Source organism: Eumetopias jubatus, unplaced genomic scaffold, assembly GCF_037043125.1.
Source record: "Eumetopias jubatus isolate StellerSeaLion01/CBP00866 unplaced genomic scaffold, mEumJub1_p1.0 scaffold_1, whole genome shotgun sequence".
NCBI lineage: Eukaryota > Metazoa > Chordata > Mammalia > Carnivora > Otariidae > Eumetopias > Eumetopias jubatus.
This window is the reverse complement of record NW_028274807.1, coordinates 169,458,839-169,485,346: the sequence shown is the minus strand read 5'-3', so window position 1 is coordinate 169,485,346 and position 26,508 is coordinate 169,458,839. Positions and strand designations below refer to the sequence as shown.

The window sequence follows — 26,508 nt, the reverse complement described above, 5'->3', positions numbered from 1 at the left end:
ACTCCAGTTAGGCAGTTGTGTTTTTATGGTGGTGGTGATGGTAGTTTCTAATAGCTTTTAAGAAGTAAAGCATGGGGGTGCCTGGGTGGCTCAGTCAGTTATTAGGCATCTACCTTCAGCTCAGGTCATGATCCTGGGGGTCCTGGGATCAAGTCCCGTGACTGGCTCCCCGCTGAGCAGGGAGCCTGCTTTTCCCTCTCCCTCTGCCCTTCCCTCCTGCTCCTGCTCCTGCTCTCTCTCTCAAATAAATACATTAAAAAAAAAAAAATGAAGTAAAGCATGATTTTAAGTGTTTGTCAGAATGTTTACAAATTCTTTTCTCCTAACCACCATGACTCATGTGATTCCCATGCCATCCTCATTCCCTCTGAGGAAGAAACAAAAGGCCAAGGCATAAAAGTACACCCTTTTGTGCTGTCTGAAAGTAGTTGGTTGCGTTTAGATGGTTTGCTGTTGCAGGGTGTTGTTTGCTAAAACACATATCCTCTTTGGAGCTCAAGCCCTGTATTTTGAGTGAATTATCCTAAGTAGAAATGAATCTCTCACATCCTGGTAGTGTGATCTCTCATGTGGTGCTTTCCTTTCTTTCCAGATCCCCCAGATCAGTTATGCATCAACGGCACCCGAGTTAAGTGATGATCGGCGCTACGACTTCTTCTCTCGTGTGGTCCCACCTGACTCCTTCCAAGCTCAAGCTATGGTGGACATTGTAAAGGCCCTAGGCTGGAATTACGTGTCTACCCTTGCATCTGAAGGGAGTTACGGAGAGAAAGGTGTGGAATCCTTCACGCAGATTTCCAAAGAGGCAGGTAGGAAGAGATTGCAATGGTCAAGATGATCCTCTTCACGCGTCTGTGACTTGTAGTGTTCTTTCCAATCTTCGTTAAACCAACACTGCAGATGATCACCATACCCCTACTCTCACATTCCCTACTGCTGTTAAGTAAATCGGTAAAGCCTTTATTTATAAGACTTTGCCATTTTTGAAGAGAATATTTTCAAAAGTGTGAAACTGAAGTCCTTTAAAGTATTAGTAGCCGAAAGGGAGACAAGAGAGTACGCACTAATGCACTAAATTTGATATCTTACTTATGTGTAGTGAATAACCGTGTGGATTGCAGTCTGCATACAGAAACCTGAGGCAGTGCTGCTAAGTGTGCATGCCCTTCCTCTCTGCCCCTCTCCAAAATGTGCAAATTGTTTAGAATTACAAGACCCTAGTCATGGGGGCTCTTTGCTTTGAAGAGAAATGACAGTGACAACTCTGAATGACTTATCCAAAACAAAGTTAAATAATTTATCTAGACAGTAGACTGTATTTAGACAAATAGTCTTTTGAACTTCATTTTGACAAAGACAGTTCAATTAAGTAGCACTTGTGGTAGATTCTTTTATGCTCAAAATGGAAGGAATGAGTTCAAATGTTTGGCCAGCTGGTTTCCATTGGGCGGATTTTGAAAAATGAGATAATCTTCACACTTAGGAATTCTGGCAATAAATATTGAGGCTTCCCCATAGGGAAATGTTGGATACAGTAAACATGTATTTAAAAAATGCATGCTTGGATATTCCTATAAAGTTCTTAATGCTAAAGTTAGGTCCTCAGTTTGGGTTGTAAGAATTTCATCTAATCTAAATTGTTACTGACTGGAATAGTTAGCTGACCATTAAGGCAAACACACAAAAAAAGGTCCTTTTCATAAGGAAAAATGTCATAAATCCTTAAGACAGGGTTTTGAATACTTGACTGTCAGACCACAGATACATCCAGACATGTAATGTGTTAGTGTATAAATGGTATATCTGCACGTGGCTACTGAAAGAGGGGAGCCAGGGCTTGTGTAAATCCCGTGATTTTAACTCAGTCCCTTATCATTAGCTCTAATTTGAATAATTCACTTGAGAGCTGGGTCATTTTTATATTTTTCTATCTAACTGAAATATTCTTACCCTTCATACCTTTGACTAGAAAACTCTTGATTATGGACAGGTCTCATCCTAAATGCCATTTCTAGGTTTATATAAATGTACTCCAAACTTCCTTGGGTCTATTCGCTTGGCTTTGTATTTTTAGTGTCTTCTCCCATAGCAGTGTCACATGCTAGTATAATTTGTTGTTGTTGATGTTTTCTGTCTTGTCCCCCAGACTCTAAGAGGAGATCATGTCTGTCTCATTCACTACTACAGTCCCAGCCACTGTGTTTCTAAGGGAAACATACTTAGTATAATTCAGCCAGAAATTTTATGATTAGGAAAGAAACTGGGCTTGTGTCATGCATGCTATGATTTATAGGAGTCATTAACAATTGGCTTTGTGAATCTCCAAAGAAATAACTTTTATCAGTTTTGGTAACTGCATTTTTATTTCTTTCTTTGTTTCTTTGACTCTTGCTTTGACCCAAATGCTAGAAGCCAATTTAGAACAAAAACTAAAATGTGAGCATAAAAACCAATAGAAAAAAATAAAGAGAAGATATGGGTAAAATAGTAAGAAAAAGCTCAGCGTTACAGTTGAGATACCATCTTATTCTACGTAATTGCTGCAGGTGGGTCTCAAATTTAATGCTGAATCTTTGTACTGGACAAAGCAAAGAGCGCTACCCATTTTGTTACAAAATTTACAGTGTCCATAGGTCAAAATCATGTTGATTGTTCAGTAAAGGACAGGGGCAAGACAAATGTTTGCTCTGGATCTTTTATAAAAGTCTATATTTTATAGACATGTCAGTGGTGAGTTTCACATGGTTGTTTATTCCTGGTGTCACTTGGTAAAAACTTAAGATATATCAGAGTCTGCTATATAATGATACTGCAGAAGGGAAAAGCCTTTGCAATATGGTATGAACTCCCAGCTCATAATTTTAGTTAAACATACATTGAAATGACCCAGCACAGAAATAAAGATTGTATCATTGGCAGCCATTTTGTATGAGATTCTTCAGTCGGAGAGCCTTTGAATTTGGGGACGAGAGTAACTAAAAAGCCAGTGCAGAATCACAAGAAAACATTGAGGGTTCAGGTAATACCTCAAAGATTGGTTCTTTTCCTATGAGTATTATGATATTTATTATGTACCTCAAATAAATTTCATTGAAACCATATCATTTGTGCAGTTAATATAACTGAATTCACTCATGTGCTTAACAAACACCCCTGTTCCACCCCTAAAGAAAAAAAGAAGGAATATTGCAATTTAAATGGCATGCAGGACTTTTACTCACCAGTGTGTACATTACTCAGAGAAAACTTGAGGTGGGAAACATGATTGTATTGCTTCTTCAGCTGTTTTCACTTCTGCGGCCTCATAATGTGAGCATCTTCCTACCCCAAGCATGACTTTAGTAGACAGATACATATTCATATGCCACAACCTCTAAAATAATCCAACTGCTTCCTCTGATATTCAGTCAAAGAAACACCAATATATTCTAATTCAGAAACATAAAAAAATTGCTTTATTAGAATTTCTTGGAAGTAGATATGCTTAAGGAATTTTTAAGGGTAATTTTAAAGGTCTACTTTTTCTCTTGTCTGTGGACTGTAGAACCTGGTTCTCTAAGAAAGATCCAGATCCATGTGAATGTGTAGAAGGGGTGGTGGGGCATGGAGATAAGCAAGCACTCTGATGTCAGGAGGATGGGGATTTGAGGAACAGGCACAGTACTTTCATGCTGTAAAACTTTTGATACATGATTTAACTTTTTAGGTCTCAGGCTCCTCAGGTAGAAAATGAGATGAATACCTGCTTCATCAGGTTAGTAACTTAAGTAAGGTAGGGAATCACCTAACACCCAACAGTACCAGATTCTTATTAGTGCATCACACCAGTTCCATTCTCCATAGATTAGTGTTGCAGGGTTCTTGTCTCACAAAGAATGAATCTCTCAGACTATAGGGTGAAGTGAAGTGAAAGTTTACTAAGGGAAGGTGAGAACAGAAAGGAAAGGAAAGGATCTCTCTAGAGTGAGAGGGGTCCCGAATTGAGGGCTTTTATGGTCAGTCTTTTATAAAAAATACTGACCAGGGAACTTATTAAATGTCTTGTCTATAACATTTAAGACAAACAAGGTGGATTAGTAAATATTATGAAAATATCTCACCTATATTTAGAACAGACAGCATGGATTTGTTATGTTTCCTTCTCTCTGGTTAATATCTTGTCTATAACATTTCTCCACATTTGGGTTTCTGTGAGCCTGATTAGGTAGCCCCCTACCTGTCTCTCCCTACCTAGCCTCGCCTGTCCCTTGTTCATTAGTAGAGTTATTGTTTGAGTTTCAAAAATTTGAAAATAGTGCAAGTGATAGATGACATTTACCTTTAGCTATAACTACAAAGTTTTATATATTATATATAATTATATAATGTCATATAAATTACATGTGTATATAATAGCTGAGTTGCTATTTTTGCTAATATGCTTTCATTATATAAGAAGAATAAGAAGAAAAAGAGGTTAACTATTAACATCGCCCTATGTATGTAGTGTGTGTGTGTGTGTGTGTGTGTGTGTGTGTGTGTGTGAGAGAGAGAGAGAGAGAGAGAGAGACAGAGAGGGAGAGAGAGAATGCGAGTGAGAGAGAGCATAAACTCATTGATGTTTCTGTGTACTGCTGGCAGGCTTGAAGGAGTTACTTCCATTCTTTCTGAACAGTTTAATTTTGAAGATTATGGTTCTTCTCTTTTATAAATGTCTTTAAGAGTTTCACCCAGGGTGCCTGGGTGGCTCAGTTAGTTAAGCCTTGAACTTCGGCTCAGGTCATGATCTCAGGGTCCTGGGATCAAGCCCCGCATGGGTGCTGTGGCTCAGCAGGGAGTCTGCTTGAGATTCTCTCTCTCCCTCTTCCTCTGCACCTCCCCACGCTCTCTCTGTCTCTCAAATAAATAAATAAGTAATAAGAGTTTTACCCTTTCAGAATACTTTAGTTCCAAACCTTACTTTTGACTTAAGTCCTGAAGCAGTTCTACTTATAGAACTAGAGTGTGAGGTATATCCACCATGCACATAGTCAAGAACATGGATGGGCAATCCTTTATCCTTCTATCCTACTCTGATAGAACAAGTCAAGACAATGATCTCTGAGGAAAAGAGCCATCCTGCATTAGAAGGCCATATAATTTGTTTGGAACATGGAAGCCTAGGCTCTAAACTGTCAAAGAAAACCTCAATAATTCTCTCATGTAGTCATGGGAGATTTAAATATGCATGGATGCTGCTCCTTGTTGAACGTTCAGAGAGATCCGTAACATGATTTTCTTAGATGATGAGATTTTTGTAAAATAGTTATATTTGCATAAATTGCCCTGCTTATTTGAATGAATGCACATGCAATATCAACAAAAGCAATTTATTGTTTAATATCACAGGGAATGAGAAATTATTCACTTCCAATGTGCTTTAATATTCAGGTCTACATAATAACCTAAATAGCCTAAATTAGACATACAGACTCTTCTTTCTAAAGTGAAGGTAAAAGTAAATGCTTATGATAGTATATACAACATAAATATATTCAAGACTTTTGAATCAAATTTGGTTCAATGATTATGAGAGTAAGGGCATCACATATGACTTTCAAATTTGCCAGCCAATTTTCAGGAGAATCCCATGACCACTGCTTCACAATATGACACAAATAGTATTGATTTGCTACTGCCCATGGTATCATGACAGATGTCAACTTTTCAAAACCTGAAATAACAGTTAAAACTCTCCTTTTGGTATTTCATGACAGTTACTTAGTACAGATATTTCAATTGGTCTTATAAAGTAATTAACCATTATTAGTCAGATAAACCATAGAACTTATTTTTATTTAATACTATATCTTAATCTAGAATATTTTTCCTTGAATAATTAGGTGAGACTTAATTGACTATTAATTAGGTGAGACTTAATTGACTATTAAGTTTTTTTTAGATCTCAGGAGCTGGTTGGATTTGCTTATTATGGGATTCTGTTTTCCTTATAGGATTTTGTGCTTCTCTCTCTTTCAGGTATGCAATGTTCTCTTCCATTGTGTGGAAATTGTCAGTCTTCCCCACCTTACCGTAACCTCTATGAGGTCAAGGACTTTGGCTTGTGACCCTATAATCTACCATAGTATTTGACATATAGAAGGCATTCAATAAATATTTAAGGGAAGGAGAGAAGGAAGGAGGAATTGCATGTCTTCCTTTGCCTTTTAGAAAAACAAAGCCTGTAGATGAATCAAGTATGATAGATAATTTTATGATATAATTTTGTGGCTTGTGGGTCATAAAAAAATTATATCCTACACCTGTTTGCTGTGATTTATTACAGCTGCCCTCACTCTGACTCTACTACCTTCTTCTGTCTTATGATCCTCTCACAAAACTTAAAGCAATGTGATGCAAGATGTCTTTAATTCCCAATGTCTCCATCGAAGTTGAATTTCAGGGTTTTCTTTTCCTTTTTTTTTTTTTTTTCGGTTTCTGCCTGTATTATGGTGAATATAGAAAACTCAGAGGCATTTTAAAGCCTCACTGCATTGTTTCCTGAATGAAGTGTTCAGTGGTCCTAGTTTAAATACAAGAATTAAACATTTAACGGCTAATTTTCAAAACATACAATCACAAGAACTCCCATGATATAATTTATCTTCAGTTGTGCTTAAAACCAAACTGTAAATTCCCCAAGAAGAGGCTTTATCTTTTTTATTTTATTTTTTGGATTCTCAGTGGTTAGCACAGCATTTTAGATTTTAACCCTGACTCCATTTCTTAGCACATCTTGAGGGTGACCCCTCAGCCATCCCATCATTACCGTTTACTTCTGAGCCCCATTTGATTCACCTTCATTCATAGCTACAGCTACCCATGCCTCCAGATTAGCCCCTCTCTTATAGTATTTGTTCAGCTATGATGATAATCTTTCTAAAATAGAAAGAAAGCCATTTCATTATCTGTCTCTGGTCTCCCTTTCCCCAGAGGATTAAGTAAAAGATACCTAGCATGGCCTATAGGTCCTTTCTGATCTAGTGTCTGCTTCAGTCACCAGTCTCATTCTCATACTCTCCCTGTTCTCTTTTATTCCCACCTCAAGCCCCATACACATTCTCTTTACCCTGCCACAATCAACCTTCTGTAGGTATCAGGATACTCTGTTCCTTTGTAAATCCTATACCTCTGCCTGGACTGCCTGCTAACTCCCAATTTATTTTCTCAAAACATAACACCTTGGGAATAGCCATCGCTGACTTACTCTTCCTTCATGATCCTATTTCGGATTACCATGTAGGCATTTGTCTATTTTAACAGCACTCCATTTGAAGTCTACTTCCCTGAATAAATTCATGGAGAATGACCAATTGCACAAGTCTTGAGGAGAAAACAAGCCTGCATCTCACTGTAGAGCTAAAATGGCCAGGTGTTCATGTTCCCAACCTCCCTTGAAGCTAAGACATAGCCATGTAACCCAGTCTTGGCTAATCGGACATTCACACCAGAGGTGAATCAAGACCTGGGGGTACAGAGAAGCAGGTGCAATGGAAAACTCATATCGTTGACAGTGGCCGCATTGAAAGCCATGTTCTCGGGCTGGAGTAGCATCCAGCATGAGTTGGCAGCAGTAGTACAGTCTCCAACTTCCATTCCAAGAGTAGCAGCAATAGTGCCCCACACTTAACTTGGTTCTGTGGCACCTCTTTTGGCTTTGATACTGATAGCTTAGTCATCCTTTGTTTTGGCTCCGTTTCTGACTTTGGTTCCCTGGCCTCCCCAGGGATTCTGTGGGTTGTCCAGCATAATTTAAAAAATAATTTAAGGGTGCACCTGGGTGGCTCAGTCAGTTGAGTGTCTGGCTTTTGATTTTGGCTCAGGTCATGAGCTCAGGGTCATGAGATCGAGACCCACATCGGGCTCCCTGCTGGGTGTGAAGCCTGCTTAGGATTCTCTCCCTCTTCCTGTCCCTCTCTTCCTGCTTGTGTGTGGGCACATGCACATGCACGCTCTCTCTCTCAACAAAAAAAATAAATAAATAAATAAAACTTTAAAATAATAATTTAAATTTACAATTTATTTTTTGCTTAATCTAGACAAGCTTTACTTCAGTTGTTTGGCTTTTACCTTCATTAATATAATTGAGAGTGTTTCTTCTGTAAGTTCCATAATACCTTTTGCATAACTCTGTCATAGAATTGATTGCATGTTATTGTAATCTGGCTAATTATCCTCTCCCAGTATAATGTAAGTTTATTGAGGATAGGCATTATGTTGTATTTGTCTTTCAACACTCTATACCCAGGATAATGTCCAACATAGAGTAGTCTCAATAAATGCACATTCCGTTTAAAAATAGTCTTTTAGGGCGCCTGGGTGGCTCAGTTGGTTAAGCGACTGCCTTTGGAGCGACTGCCTTCGGCTCAGGTCATGATCCTGGAGTCCCGGGATCGAGTCCCACATCGGGCTCCCTGCACAGCAGGGAGTCTGCTTCGCCCTCTGACCCTCCCCCCTCTCATGTGCTCTCTCTCTCATTCTCGCTCTCTCAAATAAATAAAATCTTAAAAAAAAATAAAAATAGTCTTTTAATAATGAAAGAGGTGATGATTTAACGGCTGTAGTCGGCACAGTGAAACTGTTGGAAGTTTTTCCAATTTAGCTTTCTAAACTTATCATTAATCTTTTATAATAAACTGATTTTATAGAAGGAAAAAAGATGGCATAAAATATCTGCTGGTCTGCCTTGCATTCATACAGTGTATGTCTGAGTACTTTCTTTGTGTTGGATACTGTTCTAGCATAATAGTTATAAATAATAATTACAGTAGTGACAACCACAAGGCAATAATAATAATCTTTGCTTTCTTAGAGTAGAAATACGTAAGTAGAACTATGAGAACAGTCTCATTGAGGTATGCCACAAAGGGGAACTCTAGAAGAAAATAGATGCTTAGTTGGTCAACAAGATTGACCTAAATGGGGTAATGAATGCCATTTTAGGAAGAGAGAGTCATAGAGAGTCATTAAAAACCCAAAAGGAAATTATGTAATGGTGTTTTAATTTTTAAAGGGTGTAAGAAATAGCATTGCTTTGAAAAAATTTATGCATCTTGAATTACTGAGATATAAAATGTTCTTCCATGCAACATGGAAACTGTTGCAGAAAATGCTGTGGCTTTTGGGCCAAAAACTTCTCATTCTGGTCCTACGTCCCACAGTAACTGACTGGGAGTCAGCATCCTTTGCGTTGTAAAGTCATCACATATTTATTGAGAAAACTAGTCTTTCCTGGTTCTGATGATTCTCAGATGCATATCACCCTGATTGCAAAGGATGGGTTTCTTCCAGGCAATAACAGACTGTCATTGTGGATGTGAGATTAGAAATAGATGATGACAGAGTGTTTTTGCTGCATGAAGGAATAGACACTGGAAAAGACATCTCAGCAATTCCTTCTCACCCCTCCTACCTACCTTCATTGCACTTGAGCATCATGAAGGAATACGAAAGGATCTGAAGATAAAGTGAACTCCTTTTGTCACCTACTTGGTATGATTAGGAGTGGAAGGACATGGGATTGTGGTACTGAGGTTAAAGATGTAATGAAAAGGAACATAGCTCAACTTTAAATATAGGAGAGACTCAAAAGTAGAGGATTCTATTGAGCAATAGAATTTCTTGGTCAGTTGGGTAGGGGAGAAGAATGTTGTTGTTCTGCGGTAGTTTACATTGGAAAGTAACCATGCTTTTACATCATAATATACCCACTAAACTTTAGAGGCAGAAGATTTGATTTATTCTCCCTACTCAGTAATGCTGCATTCAGCCTTCAGGTGAGCCTTTCTTTTCTTGGTCTTTACAGAAGTTTTATTGGAAGAGACTCTCTGCTTGAATCTCATAGGTTTTGATGGATGTCAGCAAGAAAGAGAAATTGCAGTAGAAAAAAAAAATAGAACAACAGCCTATAGAACTAGAAGGAAACATGTAGAGTTCAAGTGCTTATTGGGCATGTGTACATTTTGGTTGTGGGAAAATAGGAAACTTGATTTTGAGTCCCACTAAGGCCATGCACAGTGGGGAAGAGACATTTCCCAAAGTAATTTCAGTGCTCTAACCAAAAGTTGGGGGTGGTCACAGTCCAAAATATATTATTTTTTGGTTGCCTTTGCCAGAGGTTTCATTCCACTGGGATAGGCAAGTAAAAGGGGAGGGAGTTTTGAACAGAATCCACACAGAAAAGCTCAATATTCATCAAAACAGTGGCAAGGAGATGGGCACTGGAATTAGTCAAATGGATAGTTCTAAAAAATACTCTAGTCCAAGAAACCTTAAATTATTGGTTGCTTGCAAAATATCTATTTACTGGACTCCAGCTCCTTCCTAAATAATTTTGTATTTTGAACAACTCGATGTGCGTAAATGTAGCCTCTTCGAGACCCGACCCGCACAAAGGGATCTGTTTTCCTTTTGTTTCGCAAATGGATCCCTGCTGTTAAATCTTTCAGGAGATTATAGGAAATTCTACAAAGTCTTAACATCAGTTGCATTAGCACTCTCAGGCAAACTGAAGGATCAGTAGTCTTCCTAAACACATACTACGTTAAGACCTTGAAATACTTTGACCTTGGGTAGCTCCAAATTTGCCTATTCCTGATGTTTCACATTTCCTGTTACTCTTTTGGCTGGGTATCTTAAATAATAAGCACTTTAAACATACTGCCAATAATGATTAGATGGTAGTTTCTATTATGTTAATATTTTAGAGTTGATGTTAACTGTCACGCAAACTCCTTTTTAGATAGGTATCAGTGGGATGTCATCACTCTTTATACAGGCTATACTATTTGGGTGACCCTTTGAGAAACTAGTATATAGTTACAACATAGATTTTTACATACAAGGTAAATACTAAAAGTCATTATGATGGTGATACAAGTCTTAGAAAAATTTGAGGTATGTATTAGAAGTGCCTAAAAATAAAAGAATGCTTACTAAAAGTGTCCACTTACGAAAAAGGTTTATTTTTCTTAGGCTGTTAGTGATCCTTTGGATTTAAATTAAAAAAAAATTAAACAATCGATATTACACATACAAACCTGGTATATTTCTTACCAAAGAAGGTAAATTTCCTTGGGAATGCTGAAGTTGTCAGAATTATAACTACAGAAATTTTGATGAGTGATGACTAATTATATAGAAGTATGTTGTTTTCAAATTCTTAATACTAGAGGGTACAGAAATTACATATTCTTCTGGTCAAAGTTTTTTGGCACAAATGTTAATACTTAGTTTTATATCAGGATCATGAGTGTTATTTTCTAAAATCTTGGTATATGGTAATGCACTTAATACACATTCCATTCTCCACACTTTTGAGTAACAAATGTGAATTTTGTTATCAGTCTGTTCTTATGGGAGTTTTGTTCAACAGTAACCAGTGAATAATTAAGATAGGAAGTAGAAACTGGGATGGCTTGTGTTAGACTCACAGACTGCCTTCTTCTCAAGAGTTTGCATCATTTAGTTCTTGGGCTCCCACCATATTTTTTCCCAGCTTTATCCCCGTCATAGTTGACATACAACATTGGGAAAGTTTAAAGTATACATTGTGATGATTTGATACACTTATATTTTGTAAAATAATTACCACAGTAGGGTTAATTACCGCCTATTACCTCACATGATTACCATGTGGTAAGGACATTTAAGATTTACTCTTAGCAACATTCAAGTATGTAATACAGTGTAGTTAATTATAATCACCATGCAGTACCTTAGATCCCTAGCACTTAATTCATCTTCTAACTGAAAGTTTGCACCATTTGACTGATATCTCCTAGTTACCTATACCTCCCAACTTCTGGCAACTACCATTCTACTCTCTGTTTCTATGAGTTTGGCTTTTATAGATTCCACATATAAGTAATATCATACAGTATTTGTCTTTCTTTGTCTGACTTATTTCACTTAGCATAATGTCTCCAAGGTCCATCCATGTTGTTGCAAATGGCAGCATTTCCTTCTTTATAATGACTGAATAATAGCTCTGTGTGTGTGTGTATATATTATAATTTATATATATATAAAGTTTTCTTTATCCATTCATCCATTGACACTTAGGTTGTTTCCTTATCTTGCCTATTGTGAATACTGCAAGGAACAGGGGAGTGCAGACATCTCTTTTCAATCTTGATTTTATTTCCTTTGGATATATACCCAGAAGTCTATTTGCTGGATCATATGGTAGTTGTAGTTTTAAAATTTTTCAGGAGCCTCCATACTATTTCCTGTAGTGGCTGTACCAATTTACATTCCTACCAGTAGTGCACAGGGTTCCCTTTTCACCACATTCTCACCAACACATATGTCTTGTCATTTTGATCACAGCCATTACAACAGATGTGAGGTGGTATCTCATTGCAGTTTTGATTTGCTTTCCTCTGATGAGTAGTGATGTTGAGCATCTTTTTATGTACCTGTTGGCCATCTGTATGTCTTCTTTGGAAAATGTCTATTGGTTCTTCTGCCCATTTTTTAATGAGTGTTTTTTTTCCTTACTTTTCTTTTTTCTTTGTTTTTGTTTTTCCTATTATGTTGCAGAAGTTCCTTGTATATTTTGGATATCAACCTATTATTAGATATATGATTTGCAAATATCTTCTCCCATTCTGTAGCTTGTCTTTTCATTTTGCTGATTATTTCTTTTGCTGTGCAGAAACTTTTAATTTGAGGTTGTCCCACTTACTTATTTTTGCTTTGGTTGCTTATGCTTTTGGATGTCATATCAAAAAACAAAACAAAATGAAACAAAACAAAACAAAAAACCAGAACCAAAAAACAAAACAAAGAAAGAACCCTGCCAAGATTAATCAGGGATAATTTACTCTGTTTTCTTCTAGGAGTCATACAGCTTCCGGTTTTTTCTTTAAGTCATTTGTCTATTTTGAGTTAAATTTTGTGAGTGGTGTAAGATGGAGTCTAATTTCATTCTTCTGCATTGGTTATCCAATTTTCCAATACCATTTATTGAAGAGATTATTCTTTCTCTATTGAGTATTCTTGGCTCTCTTTCAAATATTAATTGAACATATAGGTGAGGGGATTTATATTCTGGGCTCTCTATTCTGTTTGTTGATTTATGTGACTGTTTTTACTGCCAATATCATACTGTTTTGGTTACTGTAGGTTTGTAATATAGTTTGAAATCAGGATGCATGATGCTCCCTGCTTTGTTCTTTCTCAGGAGTGCTTAGGCTACTCAGGGTCTTTGTGCTTCCACATGAATTTTAGGATTGTTTTTTCTACTTCTGTGAAAAATGCTACTAGATATTTGATAGGGATCTTACTGAATCTGTACATGGTTTTGGACATTTTAACAATATTAATTTTGATCTGTGAACATGCATTTTGATGCTACTGTGAATGCAATTGTTTTCTTTATTTGTTTTCTTTCAAAATCAACATACAAAAAGCAACGGTGTTTAATAAACAAATAACATGTAGAGGAACATGTAGAGGTGTAGCTACAATTTATCAAATTTTTCCAAAAAATAGCTCTTAATTTTGTCTATGTTTTCTGTTTTTGTTTTTTGCTATTTCATTTATTCCTGCTCTAGTTTTTGTTATTTCCTTCCTTTCTTTCCTCTAACTTGGGCCTTAAATTTTGTTTGTTTTTTGTCTTTTGTTTTTTTACTAAATGTAGACATTTATTGCTATAGATTCTCCTTAGAGCTACTTTTCCTATATATCCTATAAGTTTTAGTATGTTTTGTTTCCATTTTTATTTGTTTCAAAATATTTTTTGATTTCCCTTTTGATTTCTTTTTTGACCTATTGGTTGTTCAGGAGAGTGTTGTTTAATTTTCACATATTGTGAAATTTCTAGTTTTCCTCCTATTACTGATTTCTAGTTTTATACATCATGGTTGTGAAAGATACCTGGTATGAGTTTGATCTTCCTCAATTTTCTAAGACTTGTTTTGTGACCTATCATACAATCTGTCCTAGAGAATATTTTATGTGCCCTGGAGAGAAATGTGTATTCTGCTGCTATTGGGAGAAATGTTCTATATATGTCTCTTAGGTGCATTTCATTTAAAGTATAGTTCAAGTCCAGTGTTTCCTTAATTGATTTTCTGTGATGACCTATCCATGGGTAAAAGTGGATTATTGAAGTCCCCCATTATTACTGTATTATGTTTAGTTCTCCCTTCAGATCTGTTAGTATTTGCTTAATATATTCATGTGCTCTGAGGTTGGATGCATATATATTTATTATTATTATAGTCTCTTGATGAATTGATCCCTTTATCATTATCTGATGGCCTTCTTTGTCTCTTGTTTAGGTTTTTGGGTTTTTGTTTTTGCTTTTGTGTTTTTCTTTGTTTTCCCCATACACAGTTAATCCCCTTAGATGGGAATGAAAAGGCCACTTCTAAAGTGAAAAATACTCATCAGACTATAGGGACTTAATGTCCCCAGCCCCAAGGTCTTCCACATGTCCCCATTCCAACATTCAGCATCTCATTCTTCCAATAAATGTCCTCACTTTAATACGAGATAGCCTTTGAGACATGGTGTTTTAGTTTTTGGCTTAAAGTATATTTTGTGTGATATAAGTATTGTAACCCCTGTTGTCCTTTGGTTTCCATTTGCATGGAATATCTTTTTCCATCCCTTTACTTTGAGCTTATGCATGTCCTCAAAGCTGAAGTGTCTTTTGTAGGCAGCATATAGTTGGGTCTTTTTTTTTTTGCTGTTATTTGTTTGCTTGTTTTTGTTGTTTGTTTTTTAAATCCATTGAGCCACTCTATGCCTTTTGACTCAATAATTTAATCTGTTTACATTAAGATTAATTATTGATAGGCAAAGACTAATGCCATTTTATCAATTATTTTCTGGCTGTTTTATAGTTTCCCTTGTTCCTTTCTCCCTCCCTTGCTGCCTTCCTTTGTGAATTGATGGTTTTCCATAGTGGTATGCTTTGATTTCCTTTTTGGTATCTTTTGTGTATCTACTATTGGTTTTTGCTTTATGACTACAATGAGGCTTATGTAAACATCTCATAGAGATAACAGTCTGTTTAAGGCTGATAACGACTTAACTTTGATTGCGTACAAAAACTACTCTCTTGTTTCCCCCCCTTTTATGTTTTTGATGTCACATTTACCTCTTTTTATATTGTGTATTCATTAGCCTACTATTATAACTATAGTTTTTTAGTACTTTTTTAACTTTTATACCAAGTTAAGTGGTTAACACACCACATTACATTGTTGGACTTTGCACATTACATTCTGACTTTGATACATCCTTACCATTACTAGTGTGTTGTATGTTTTCATACATTTTCCTGTTACTAATCAGCTTCTCTTCATTTTCAGTTGAAGAAGTCCTTTCAGCATTCTTGTAAGGAAAATCTAATGGTGACAAACTCTCTCAGCTTTTGTTTATCTGGCAAAGTCTTTCTCTCTTCTTTATTTCTGAAGGACAAGTTTACTGGATAAAACTTTCTTGGTTGACTCTTTTATTATTATTAATTTTTTCTCTTATTGCTTTGAGTATGTCATCCCCTTTTCTCCTGGCCTTTGGGATGTCTACTGAGAAATCTGCTGATTGTTTTACGAGAGTTCCCTTGAGTTTTATAATGGTTCTTAGGGAAGATCTCTTTAAATTGGGTTTGTTTGGTGACCTATGAGCTTCATAAATTGGATATCTTAGTCTCTCCCCAGATTTGGGAAGTTCTTAGGCATTAATTTCTTTAAATAAGCTTTCTGCCCTCTTCTCTATCTCCTCCCCCTTTGATACTCCAATAATGCAGAAATTACTTCTTTTGATGGTATCTGTTAGATCACATAGGTTTTCTTCATTCTTTTTCATGCTTTTTTCTTTGTTCCCTTCAGCCTGGATAATTTCAAAGTTCCTATCTACTACTCTATAGATTCTTTCTTTTGCTTGAGCCATCTGGTATTGATGCTCTCCATTGCATTTCTTGTTTCATTCATCGTATTCTTTAGCTCCAGAATTTCTGTTTGGCTCTTTCTTATGATTTCTGTCTCTTTGTTAAACTTGTCATTTTATTTGTGTGTTGTTTTCCTGATTTCACTGAATTGTCTTTTGTGTTTTCTTGTAGCTCATTGCGTTTCCTCAAAACAGCTATTTTGAATTCTTTATTGGATAAGTTGTAGATCTCCGTGTCTTTGGGATTATTACTGAAAGATTATTGTAATTCTTTAGTGGTGTCTTGTTTCCTCGATTTTCCATGTTCTTTGAAGTATTGTGTTCCTGTCTTTGAATTTGCAATAGCAGTCGCCTCTCTAGTCATTACTAACAGACTTGAGAGAAACTACTTCCTTTACTCCTGGTAGGGAGTCTAAAGCTTTCTCGGTCTTCTTATGGATATGTCTGCTTTACGTTTCTTGCTTCCTCTTGTGGCAGGACAGTTAAGTTTGTGTGTCTTTTCTTGATCCTTCAGTGCACTGTGTGAGGTGGTTGTAGCCTGCCTTTTGCTTTCCCAAGGGTGGAGCTAAAGCTCAAGTTTGTGGTCTCTTCCTGGCCTACAGATTCACGATGGCTTTCTGTACATTTTTACTAGATGTCTGCCAAAGCTCTAGCTCATGCTTGCCACCTTTCACAGCATGCATTGAGATCCATTCACTGGTTAGGAATGTGTGTGCGTGAGGTGTACACAGCACTGGGGATGCCTATGGACCAGTTGAGGGGATCTGTGGGCAAGGTGTCCCCAGCACCTCGTGGGTGTGTTTCTTGATGGAGTCCACAATGCAGTTAGTAGGATCAACGTCTCTTTAATATCATCTAAGAGTCTTATCTGCCTCTCTCTGTCTCTTCCCACCCCCCACGACTCATGACTCCATACTCTGGATAGGGTGAGATAGAACTGAGCCTCTTTGGTAATGTCCCACATAACTGGGGAAGACGCCTTCACTTCCATGCTCTTACTTAACTCCCGGGAAAAATCATGTGCTGAGATCTCATCTGGCACTGAATTGTGCCTCCTTGAAGCAGAGGCAATGCAAGTAAGGTCAAACTCTTCCCCTTAACCCTCTCCAAAGCATCCAAACTCATTCTTTTTTTTTGGTTTCAGTTATATGCTGGGACTTCTCCACTGGAAACCTGAACTACCACAACAGCTCACTTGTCTGTGGGTGATTGCTTAAGATAGTATTCTCCAAGGACTTGTGAACCGTGGCCGAGAGGATCAAGTTCATAGGCCACTGCAGGCTCAGTGTCCAAGGTCTGTACACCCATTGCCTAATACATGCATGGGTAATATTCCTCTTGGGTCCCTTGGTGTATGGTGTACAATTCCACAGATCCTACACAAGCACTTTTGTCTGTGGATAGATTCCAGTTGTTACCGAAGGGAGATACAACAAGGGATATCTTATTCAGCCATGTTGCTGATGTCTCTCCCCCCAACTATATTTTTAAAGAACAGAATATGAGTTATACTTGGGCATACTAAATCTAAATTGGAAAGGAAAAATATAGAACAAGCACATTTTGTAATGAAAATATATGTGCTAACCGACTAATTGCCTTTTTAAAGAATTGGACTGGATCAGATTTAATATAGTTTACTATTCTTTGCTATGTTTTGCTAAATTGGTATAAGGCACTCAACCAAAAGGTAATACTAAATTGCAAACATTTTTAAATTTCTAAATAAAACCTCTTGTTGGGAAGACAGAAGAGCTGATAGAAGACGCTGGTTGGAGGCTAAGCATTAGTGGTGAAGATTGTTGAAGTAGTGTCAAGATCACAGATGCTAAGAATGAAGTCCTGGGGCAGAGAATAATCAGGAGATGAGGGCCTCTGAATATAAACTCCTTTACAAGTTTTTTTTTGGGGGGGTTACGGTTTTCCAAGGTGCTCCCTTAATGTTATTGAACAAAGGAAAGTTTCCATTTTCTTATAGTGTGAATTAAGGTTTAACAGTGGCTTATTTTCTCTGAACAAATTCACTCAGCCTTAGATTACTGCATCTATATTAGAGTAATGGCTTTGGTGGCAACTTGAATCGATAATAAAACAACACTTCTGCAGAGCTGTCTGATTTCCAGTTTGACTGGCTTTTGGCTGATGATGATTATTTGCTACCTGGCTTGTATCCATTCCATTTAAAGGGGGACATCATCCTCATATCTGTAATGTGAAAATATAAAAACCTGTTTACAGTTGAATGTGTACAGAAAACAACTTCAGCCTTAAAGTCAGCTTCTATGTATAAAATGCCTGAATTAGTTCACAGCAAAGTGAATACATACAGTTTTATATCCTGACCTTGTCTTAAGCTCTAGAAGGGCAGAACTGGTACCATGAGACAGGACAGTAGAATTTCTAGTTACTTCAGAAGTTCTTTTGTTGGTGGTGTTTTTATTTGTTTAATCTTATTAGATGTTTAAATCATTTGGTCAGAACTTTTGAGAATTACCAAAAAAGGAGGAAAAATGCATGGCAACATGAGCTAACTATGGGTGGTTAAGGAAAAAAAAAGGGGGGGGTTGTTTGGAATGTTTATGAGCTCTCTCAAGGAAATAGAGGAAAAACCAAGGAACAAAGCTTGAAACAGACAGGAAAAAAAAGACTACTCTAAAAATTCAGGTAGTAGGAGATAAAGAACTGTCTCTTCAGGACACCACCAACAGCACAAATTAGTTCCAACTCCATTTAGACCTTCAGTATTATGTTCCAGACTCAGAATCTAAGAGAAAGCCTCCCAATACTCTGCCATGTGACCATCCTTTGGCAGTTGATTAACAATTATACCAGACATTTTCTTTTTAATTACTATAGACATCTAAGATAAACATCAGATGCTAATATCCAAACAGGTGCTGGTGACGAATGTGTACTACCTGATGTGATATAGTAGATTTTCTTCTCAGTCCCTATAATGTCTTTCCTTGCACATTTGAAGGAAAAATAAGAATTCATAGCAATGTAAAATGTTCTAGTTGAAGCAGTTCGGTTAAATTTCTAAAATAAAAGTAGTTTTCTTTTTCCTTTAAAGAGATTCTCAAAAGAAACCATTACAACTTTAAATACTTGTAGAATATTCCCCAAACCACTGGCTTTCTAAAAAGATAGGGAATGCCATTTTCTAAGCTTTACACCTGTGACAGGATTCATTAAGAGCTAGATTTCAATCATCAGGTGATCCAATTAGTTTTACCTTACCCCATGACTTGAGATATAAAGAATGAGAGTAGGGGGGAGATTTGTCACCACCACTGGAAAATTTCACAGAATCTGAGTACTCATTCTAATGATATAGGGTCACGAGGAGCATTTTTACATGATAAGAATGGCTTTTGCTCATTTGTGCTGAGCAGTTTAGAAAAAGAAATGTAATTTCATTTTTTACATCCCAGAATTCCTCCAAGCCAACCTCTGTGGCTGTGAGTTTTTGATAATGGGAATAAACAAACCCCCTTTGAAATGTAGAAGTGGCAGTAGACAGGCCTTTTCCCTGAGTTCTTCCCTGCAGGGGCATGAGTTTAATAAGGTGGCTGAACATTCTGTGTTGAAGCCCAGGAGAAACAAAACTTGTTGACGAGGAGAATGACGGGGGCCCACTGCATGCTGGGAGAGGGATGAGAAGCTTCTGGCTGTATTTGCCATAGAGCCTAAGGAAACACTTTTCAAACACTATGTGGGAGACAGAAACATTTCGAGGAAAGCTAGCTTTAGAGAGCCCGCCATTAATTGTTTGGTTGGGAAAATGCTAACTGTGTGAAAGAGGAGTATTTAACACATACATCTACTTTTCCAAGATGTGAATAATTATAACCCTGTAAAATGTAGAACTGAAAAGCAGGTAAGATGTAGGTTATTATTCTGTTATGAAACAAAGTCCAATGCATAAACTAATACAGAGAAAGAGGGTTGAGGACCCTTCATTCTGCTTTCAATCTATTTTCCCTTCTCTCAGTTTCTGTTTGTTGGTTGGTTAGTTTCCACTGCCCTTTATTTTCCTTTGACAAGCTAGTCCCCAAACACCAAATGTTGCATCCCTCCAGGCTTTCATTCAACTAGTTTCCTCTGCCTGGACTATCCCCTCCCAAGCTCAGTTGACTGGCACATACCTTCCTTAGTGAAGTTGTTATACTACGTTCTTTTCTCGTCTCTACCCCTGTCTACTGTTCCTTGCACTTCCACATTTTTGTGTCTGTACTTACTTTGTCACTGTTATGACATGAAAGATTATGAACTCCATAAGGACAGCTACAGATATTAAAAATGGTGAAGGGAACTAAAAATTCTTAGACATTTCCCCCAGTCCAGGTGCTTGCCAGAACTTCTCACACTCAGTCCCATGGAAATCTGAGATACTAAATAAACATTTGTTTATGTAGTGAAATGCTGGCATCTAAAATCCACAAATCTACTTGCCCTTTCATTTGAATCCTTCTGTAAATCTCACCTCTCCACAGAGCCTTTCGTCCCACCTTGTGTAACACTGGAGACAAGATGCTGTGGCAATCTGGTAAAGAAACCTGTATCCCCCAATTTCCTAAGGTTGGTTTAGCTGTGAGTTGATGATGGATTATAACACTTATACAGTGTTAACACTAGTTTTATGATTGCACTATTAGTGATTTTCTTTTTGTCAGTGCCCTTGAGTTTGTTAAAACAAGACCTAATCTAATCACATTCTTAAATCTTAAACTCATTCTGCACATAGATTAAAGGGCTTGTTTTATGCATTCGACACATGAAGTGGCTTTTCATAGATTTGTGTGTGTGTGTGTGTGAGAAAGATTAAAATTAAGATAGAGACAACTATATATGCTTAGAGCCAGAAAATTAAAGGCAAGTTGGTTTTGTTGAGTTGGGGGATTAAAGAATGATGTTTTGTTTTGTTTTTTGCTAAATTAAGAAGAGCCAGATATAAAAGGAACAAACAATAAGCCACTAAATTTCAGGAGAAATCTATTTTCCATAGGGCAGGACTACTACCTGGTTCAAGATAAACTTGCTTTAGCTTTTTTAAATTTTTTTTATTACTATGTTATGTTAATCACTATACATTACATCATTAGTTTTTGATGCAGTGAACTTGCTTTAACTTTTGCAGCAATCAAGGTCTGAGTACATTCATTAGAGAAGAGAATAAAGGGTGGTACTGACTTCCTTTTTCGTATTTCCCTCCCCTGTAAATGGGATCAGTCTGGGAGAAAGATCAAGCTTCATTCTAGTTTTTTAGAGGAAGACAGAGATTTACCACCAGGAAGTGGGCAAATACTCAATACGTGGCACTCAAGCTTCCTTCCTTCCCTTCCTTCCTTTCTTCTTTCCATTTGTCATCCTTTTCCCAAACATCCATAGAACACTTGAATATTCCTGTTTTATGATGGCTAAGAGCATGTTTGGAAGTTAGTCGTACCTAGATTTAAAACCTAGCTCTGCTCATTATAGAAATATATGGATGCTTATCCTCACAAAGTTTCCGTGTCCTTGTATATAAAACAGAAATAATGCTAGTTTAAACGGATTTGTGTGAAATACATAAAATAATCCAATGCATAAAATTGCTTAACATGGTACCCATCACAGACTAAATACTTTATAAACATTAGCTGTTAAATGATCTTTACCTTAATGATAGATATTACTACTACTTCTATAATAATAATCTTTCCTTTCTTATTACTTCGGTTGTTTTCATTTAGTCAACAAGTATTTATTGAGGGTCTGTTCTTTTGGTTTTTAAGCACAATTGTGGATGCCAGTGTTGAGCAAAATAGATCTAGACCTTTCCTGTACATTCTTTTTTTTTTTTTAAGATTTTATTTATTTGAGAGAGAGAGAATGAGAGATAGAGAGCACGAGAGGGAAGAGGGTCAGAGGGAGAAGCAGACTCCCTGCCGAGCAGGGAGCCCGATGCGGGACTCGATCCCGGGACTCCAGGATCATGACCTGAGCCGAAGGCAGTCGCTCAACCAACTGAGCCGCCCAGGCGCCCAAGACCTTTCCTGTACATTCTAAAGAGATAAGCAGATAGTAAACAAATAACCATATAGTGTTGGGGATGTGAAAAACAAAGTATTTTTTAATTAAATTAAATTAAATTTTTTGGCTTTTAAGTTTTTATTTTAATTCCAGTTGGTTAACATACAGAGTTGTGTTAGTTTTAGGTGTACAATATAGTGATTCCGCAGTTCCGTACATCACTCTGTGCTCATCATAAGTGCCCTCCTTAATTCCTATCACCTATATCACCCATCTTACCACCCAACTCTCCTCTGATAACCAGCAGTTTTTTTCTCTATAGTCAAGAATCTGTTTCTTGGTTTGTCTCTCTCTCTTTGAACAAAACAAAGTCTTTTTATTTTTCTTATACATCTTTATTTTCACGAATCTCTCACTGAAATTCAGAATTTCATTAGATTATAAATGTAGAAATGAACCATAGTAGTAGGAACAGTTCTGGTAATCTTGTAAATGATAAGAATCACAAATACATTCACAGCACAATGCAGTTATTGCACATACTGCAATATATCATGTACATGGGCATTACTACTTTGAAATTCTTAAAGATTTTTTTTTATTATTTATTTGAGACAGAGAGAATGAGAGAGTGAGAGAGAGAGAGAGCACATGAGAGGGGGGAGGGTCAGAGGGAGAAGCAGACTCTCTGCCGAGCAAGGAGCCTGATATGGGACTCGATCCCGGGACTCCTGGATCATGACCTGAGCCGAAGGCAGTCGCTTAACCAACTGAGCCACCCAGGCGCCCCATGAAATTCTGAGAGTTATTTTATACAACAATACATTTTGTTAAATTCCTTTTATTTTTGATGCTTACATTATAGTGTGGACCTACATGGCTTGAATCAGGGTGAAGGGGAGTGAATGGTGACAAATGCTTGGTTATGTTTTTAAGGTGGAGCCAGTACTGAAGGAGGAATTTGAGGAGTAGAATGGAAATCAAGAGCCCTATTTTGTTCTTGTGATGTTTGAAATACTTACAGTATACCCAAGTAGAAGGGCTGATCTGGCATTTGAGAAGTCCATGATGGAGATCTAATTTTGAAAATTCATCAGCATATATATGCTACATAATGCTTTGAGATGGGATGTAATCCCTTTAGCAGAGAAGACACAGGAGGACTGACCCAACAGAATATTCAGAAGTCCAGAATTGGAAATGCTTCCACCAAGATGAATTAAGAAGTGTCTGAAGAGGTAGAAAGAAATCCAGGAAGCATTGTGTCCCAGACACCAAGTTAAACAAGTATTTCAATAAGCAGGGATGATGAATGGAAAATCAAGTAAGATGAGGCCTAAGAATTGACCATTGGATTTTGTTACATGGAGGCCATTAATGGCTTTGAAAGAGATGTTTTGGTGGAAAGGTGAGGTGACAATCTGAATAGAGTAAATTCAAGAAAGAATGGGGGTTGAGAAATGGAACAAAGTGAGTGGAGAACTTAATAGGGGAGAATTATAATAGAGATATGAGAAACAGCTGTCAGAGTTGGGAAGAGTTCAAGGATAGCATTTTGGGGAGTCTATTTTTCACACTCACCTCATTCCCTGTTGTTGCCATTTTTCTTCTTCCAACTCTTCTACTTCCTCCACTCCTTTCACCCCTTTTTTTCCTCTTTTTTCACATCTTCCTCCTTCTCCAAACCATTGCTGCTCTGTACTATACTGGGCTAAGGATGCAAATATAAGACTACTTCAGCCTTTCTCTTGAAAAGCTCATTGTGTAGGTCCTGGGCAGGCGAGGTGCACTGCTCTAGGACAGGCTCAGAGTGTCAGCAGTGGTGGCTGGACTTCTGGCTAGATCTTTTAGGTCTCCCAAAAGTTGCAGCCAGGGTGTTTGTATCAGTATTGAGGAATGCTTGCTTCCTGATCCAGAGTTATATGGAAATGTAATAGAATCTTGCTCGGAGATTGTAACCAGCAGCTCTTCCTTTCTCTTGAAGTAAACAAGTGCAGAACTCAAAAACGAGAGAGAGATTTTCATTTTATTTATTCATTTCCCAAATATTTAATGAGTGTGTACTCTGCTCTTCGCTGTTAAGAGTTTTTGAGTAATCAATAGTAAATAGTGCTTATCCTTATGGAGTTCATACCAGTGAGTGAAGACAATCAACAATAAGTAAATAAAGCAGAGTAATGGGAGAGAGTGGAAGGGTGTGTGTTGGATGTCATTTTACATAGAATATTTGGGAGAGCCTCTCTGAGGAGTTGATGCTTGAACAGTAAGATGAATAAAATGAAGTACTGAATCATATGAAGATTTAGGAGGAATTATTCTAGACAGAAGGAACAACAGTGTTTAAAGAGCTTGAGGTAGGAACGTCTTATTACTTTCAAAGAAGGAGTGTCATTATATGGAATGATTTAGTTGAGATCATGCCTATGTCATGCTTCATACTTTAAAAAGTTCCTTTGATTGCTTTTTAAGTTGTTTGTAGAGTTTTTCAAACAAGAGGCTAAATCCGGAGGTATGAGTATTACTTCCCTTTCAATGCAGAAATTATTTTAACAGCTTCCCTGTCGGATGGCTTCCTTATAGTCTCTGTGGTAAGCATTCAAATGGCCACCTCTCAGATCATCTCACTTCATTGTTTATCAGAACATAAAATCTCAACCTAGATTTAAATTAGTCTTCTTAGACCTCTGGACACTTGTGGAAGTAAGCAACAAAGAATGTCAAGACTTTTTCTCAAAGCTGCATTTCCAGTTAGTTATCACCCATGCCCCAAGCCATGTTTCACATGACATCCCTAATTCTGTCTCCAGCATCATCATTAACAGAGTCACAGTTTCACCTCACCCTTTCAAGTCCTATTAGTTGCTAGACCATATCTTCTTCCACTGCTGTTGCCATAGAAATCAGATGGAATTCTTAGGTTGTGAGTAGCAAAACCAAACTATCACTAATTTACATATAAAGAAATGTATTGGAATCAACAATAGGAGGGAAGTAGCTTATAAGAACTGAACACATTAGTAGGAGTCATCCACTTGTTATTGGCCTTGCTATTGGAATGAATACATTGAAAGATATCTTCAGTCCTTTTAACACTTGACTCCAAGGCAAAATCTAAGAGAAAGGGTCCAGTTGGGCCCACTGGGTTCCTTGCCCATCACAAGGTGATAGCAGTATAATATGAGAACAAGCTGAAAAAAAAAGAGAAGAAAGAAAAAGGAGTCTCTGGGAGTCATATTGTTCCCACAGTGAGAAGATAGATAGACCTCTATATTTATTGCCCCACCAACATTATACATATTCCCATGGATATATCAGGATGCTGTTAGAGATGGGGAATGCTTCCAGGAGCAAACATAACCGACATCCACTTTAGGTTTTTATATCCCTCATTTGAGATACTGAGGTAGCATTTTCCATGTTTCTATGTTTCCATTCTTCCCACCTTGCTCACCACCCCCAACTCTCCTCTCTGATGAGCTACCCCGTAGCCTATCCCAGGAACTGCATTTCTTGCTTAGATATCTTCAGCGATTCCATCATTAAGTGTACTGGATAGAGCAAGCAATCATAAGCTACATTTGGTCATAAAAGGCCAGTGTTTGGCTCCGTGGTGGTACTATGTATGATAAAGAAGAAAAAAATAGAAAAGTTTAAACTATTTGAGTAATTTAGAATTAAATGCTTCCCCCGCCCCATGGTCTATTCACTTTACTGTTTGAATGTACAAATATATTTTAATGTTTATTTTTAGTTGGACCATGACTATTTTACATTTTGGCTTAAACTTCCATATTATTTTCTATAATAATGGACTCCAGATACACCAGAAAAGAAGAAAATCTTTTGCTAATACAGAGTAACATTAGAACTGCAGTATGTACTAAATAATTTTAATATCGTAAACTTAGTAAATTCAGTATCTATACAGCCTGTCAAAATACAAGGACTTAAATACTTGTGATCATGACTTTAGGGGAAAAAATACTGGTTACAAGTCTTCTCAGGAAATTTTACTTAAAAAAATTTACTTAAAAACGTATATTAATGGTAAACTCTTCAAAGCTCTATTTAAATATTTGAGATTTCAGTTGAGCCATCTGGCTTTCCAAAATTACATGATAATACCAACATTTGTATTATATATTTGTCACTACCAATTAATTTTTCATTCTCAATGAATTTTTTCAGTAATTGCAAATGTGATTTTGCTTTTAAAGTAGTTTTAAATTTCCAAAAACTTGGAAATATATTCTTACTCTAATGTCAAAGAGGAAAAGTTAATTTTCATCAATGTGAATGTTAACCTTTCTTTATCTTACTGTAATTTATAATATGTTATCTGGAGAGTTCATTGAGTTCGCTAAGGGTTTTCAGTACCAATTTTAGAATTAGAGAAACTGAGACAAAGAGCTCTTTTGTAATTTTGTACTTAGCAGTCTCCACACGGAAGGCAAAACTCTGGAGTTGGTATTTAAATTATAAAACTTTGTTCTTTTGAGGAAAGGAGTTTTCACTGGGCTTAAAGATTTTATTATTTATTTGTTATTTATTTATATGTATTTATTTAGAGAG

The 26,508-nt window shown here is 36.9% G+C and overlaps 1 protein-coding gene across 1 annotated transcript in view; it reads left to right on the top strand.

The window, feature by feature from the left end:
* Nucleotides 1–26,508, top strand: part of GRM7 (glutamate metabotropic receptor 7) — an 854,903-nt gene that overhangs the window by 272,827 nt on the left and 555,568 nt on the right. Inside the window, exon 2 of the mRNA XM_028101758.2 lies at nt 593–809. Within this exon, the coding sequence (XP_027957559.1) occupies nt 593–809 (217 nt within the window). The remainder of the gene's footprint in view (nt 1–592; nt 810–26,508) is intronic.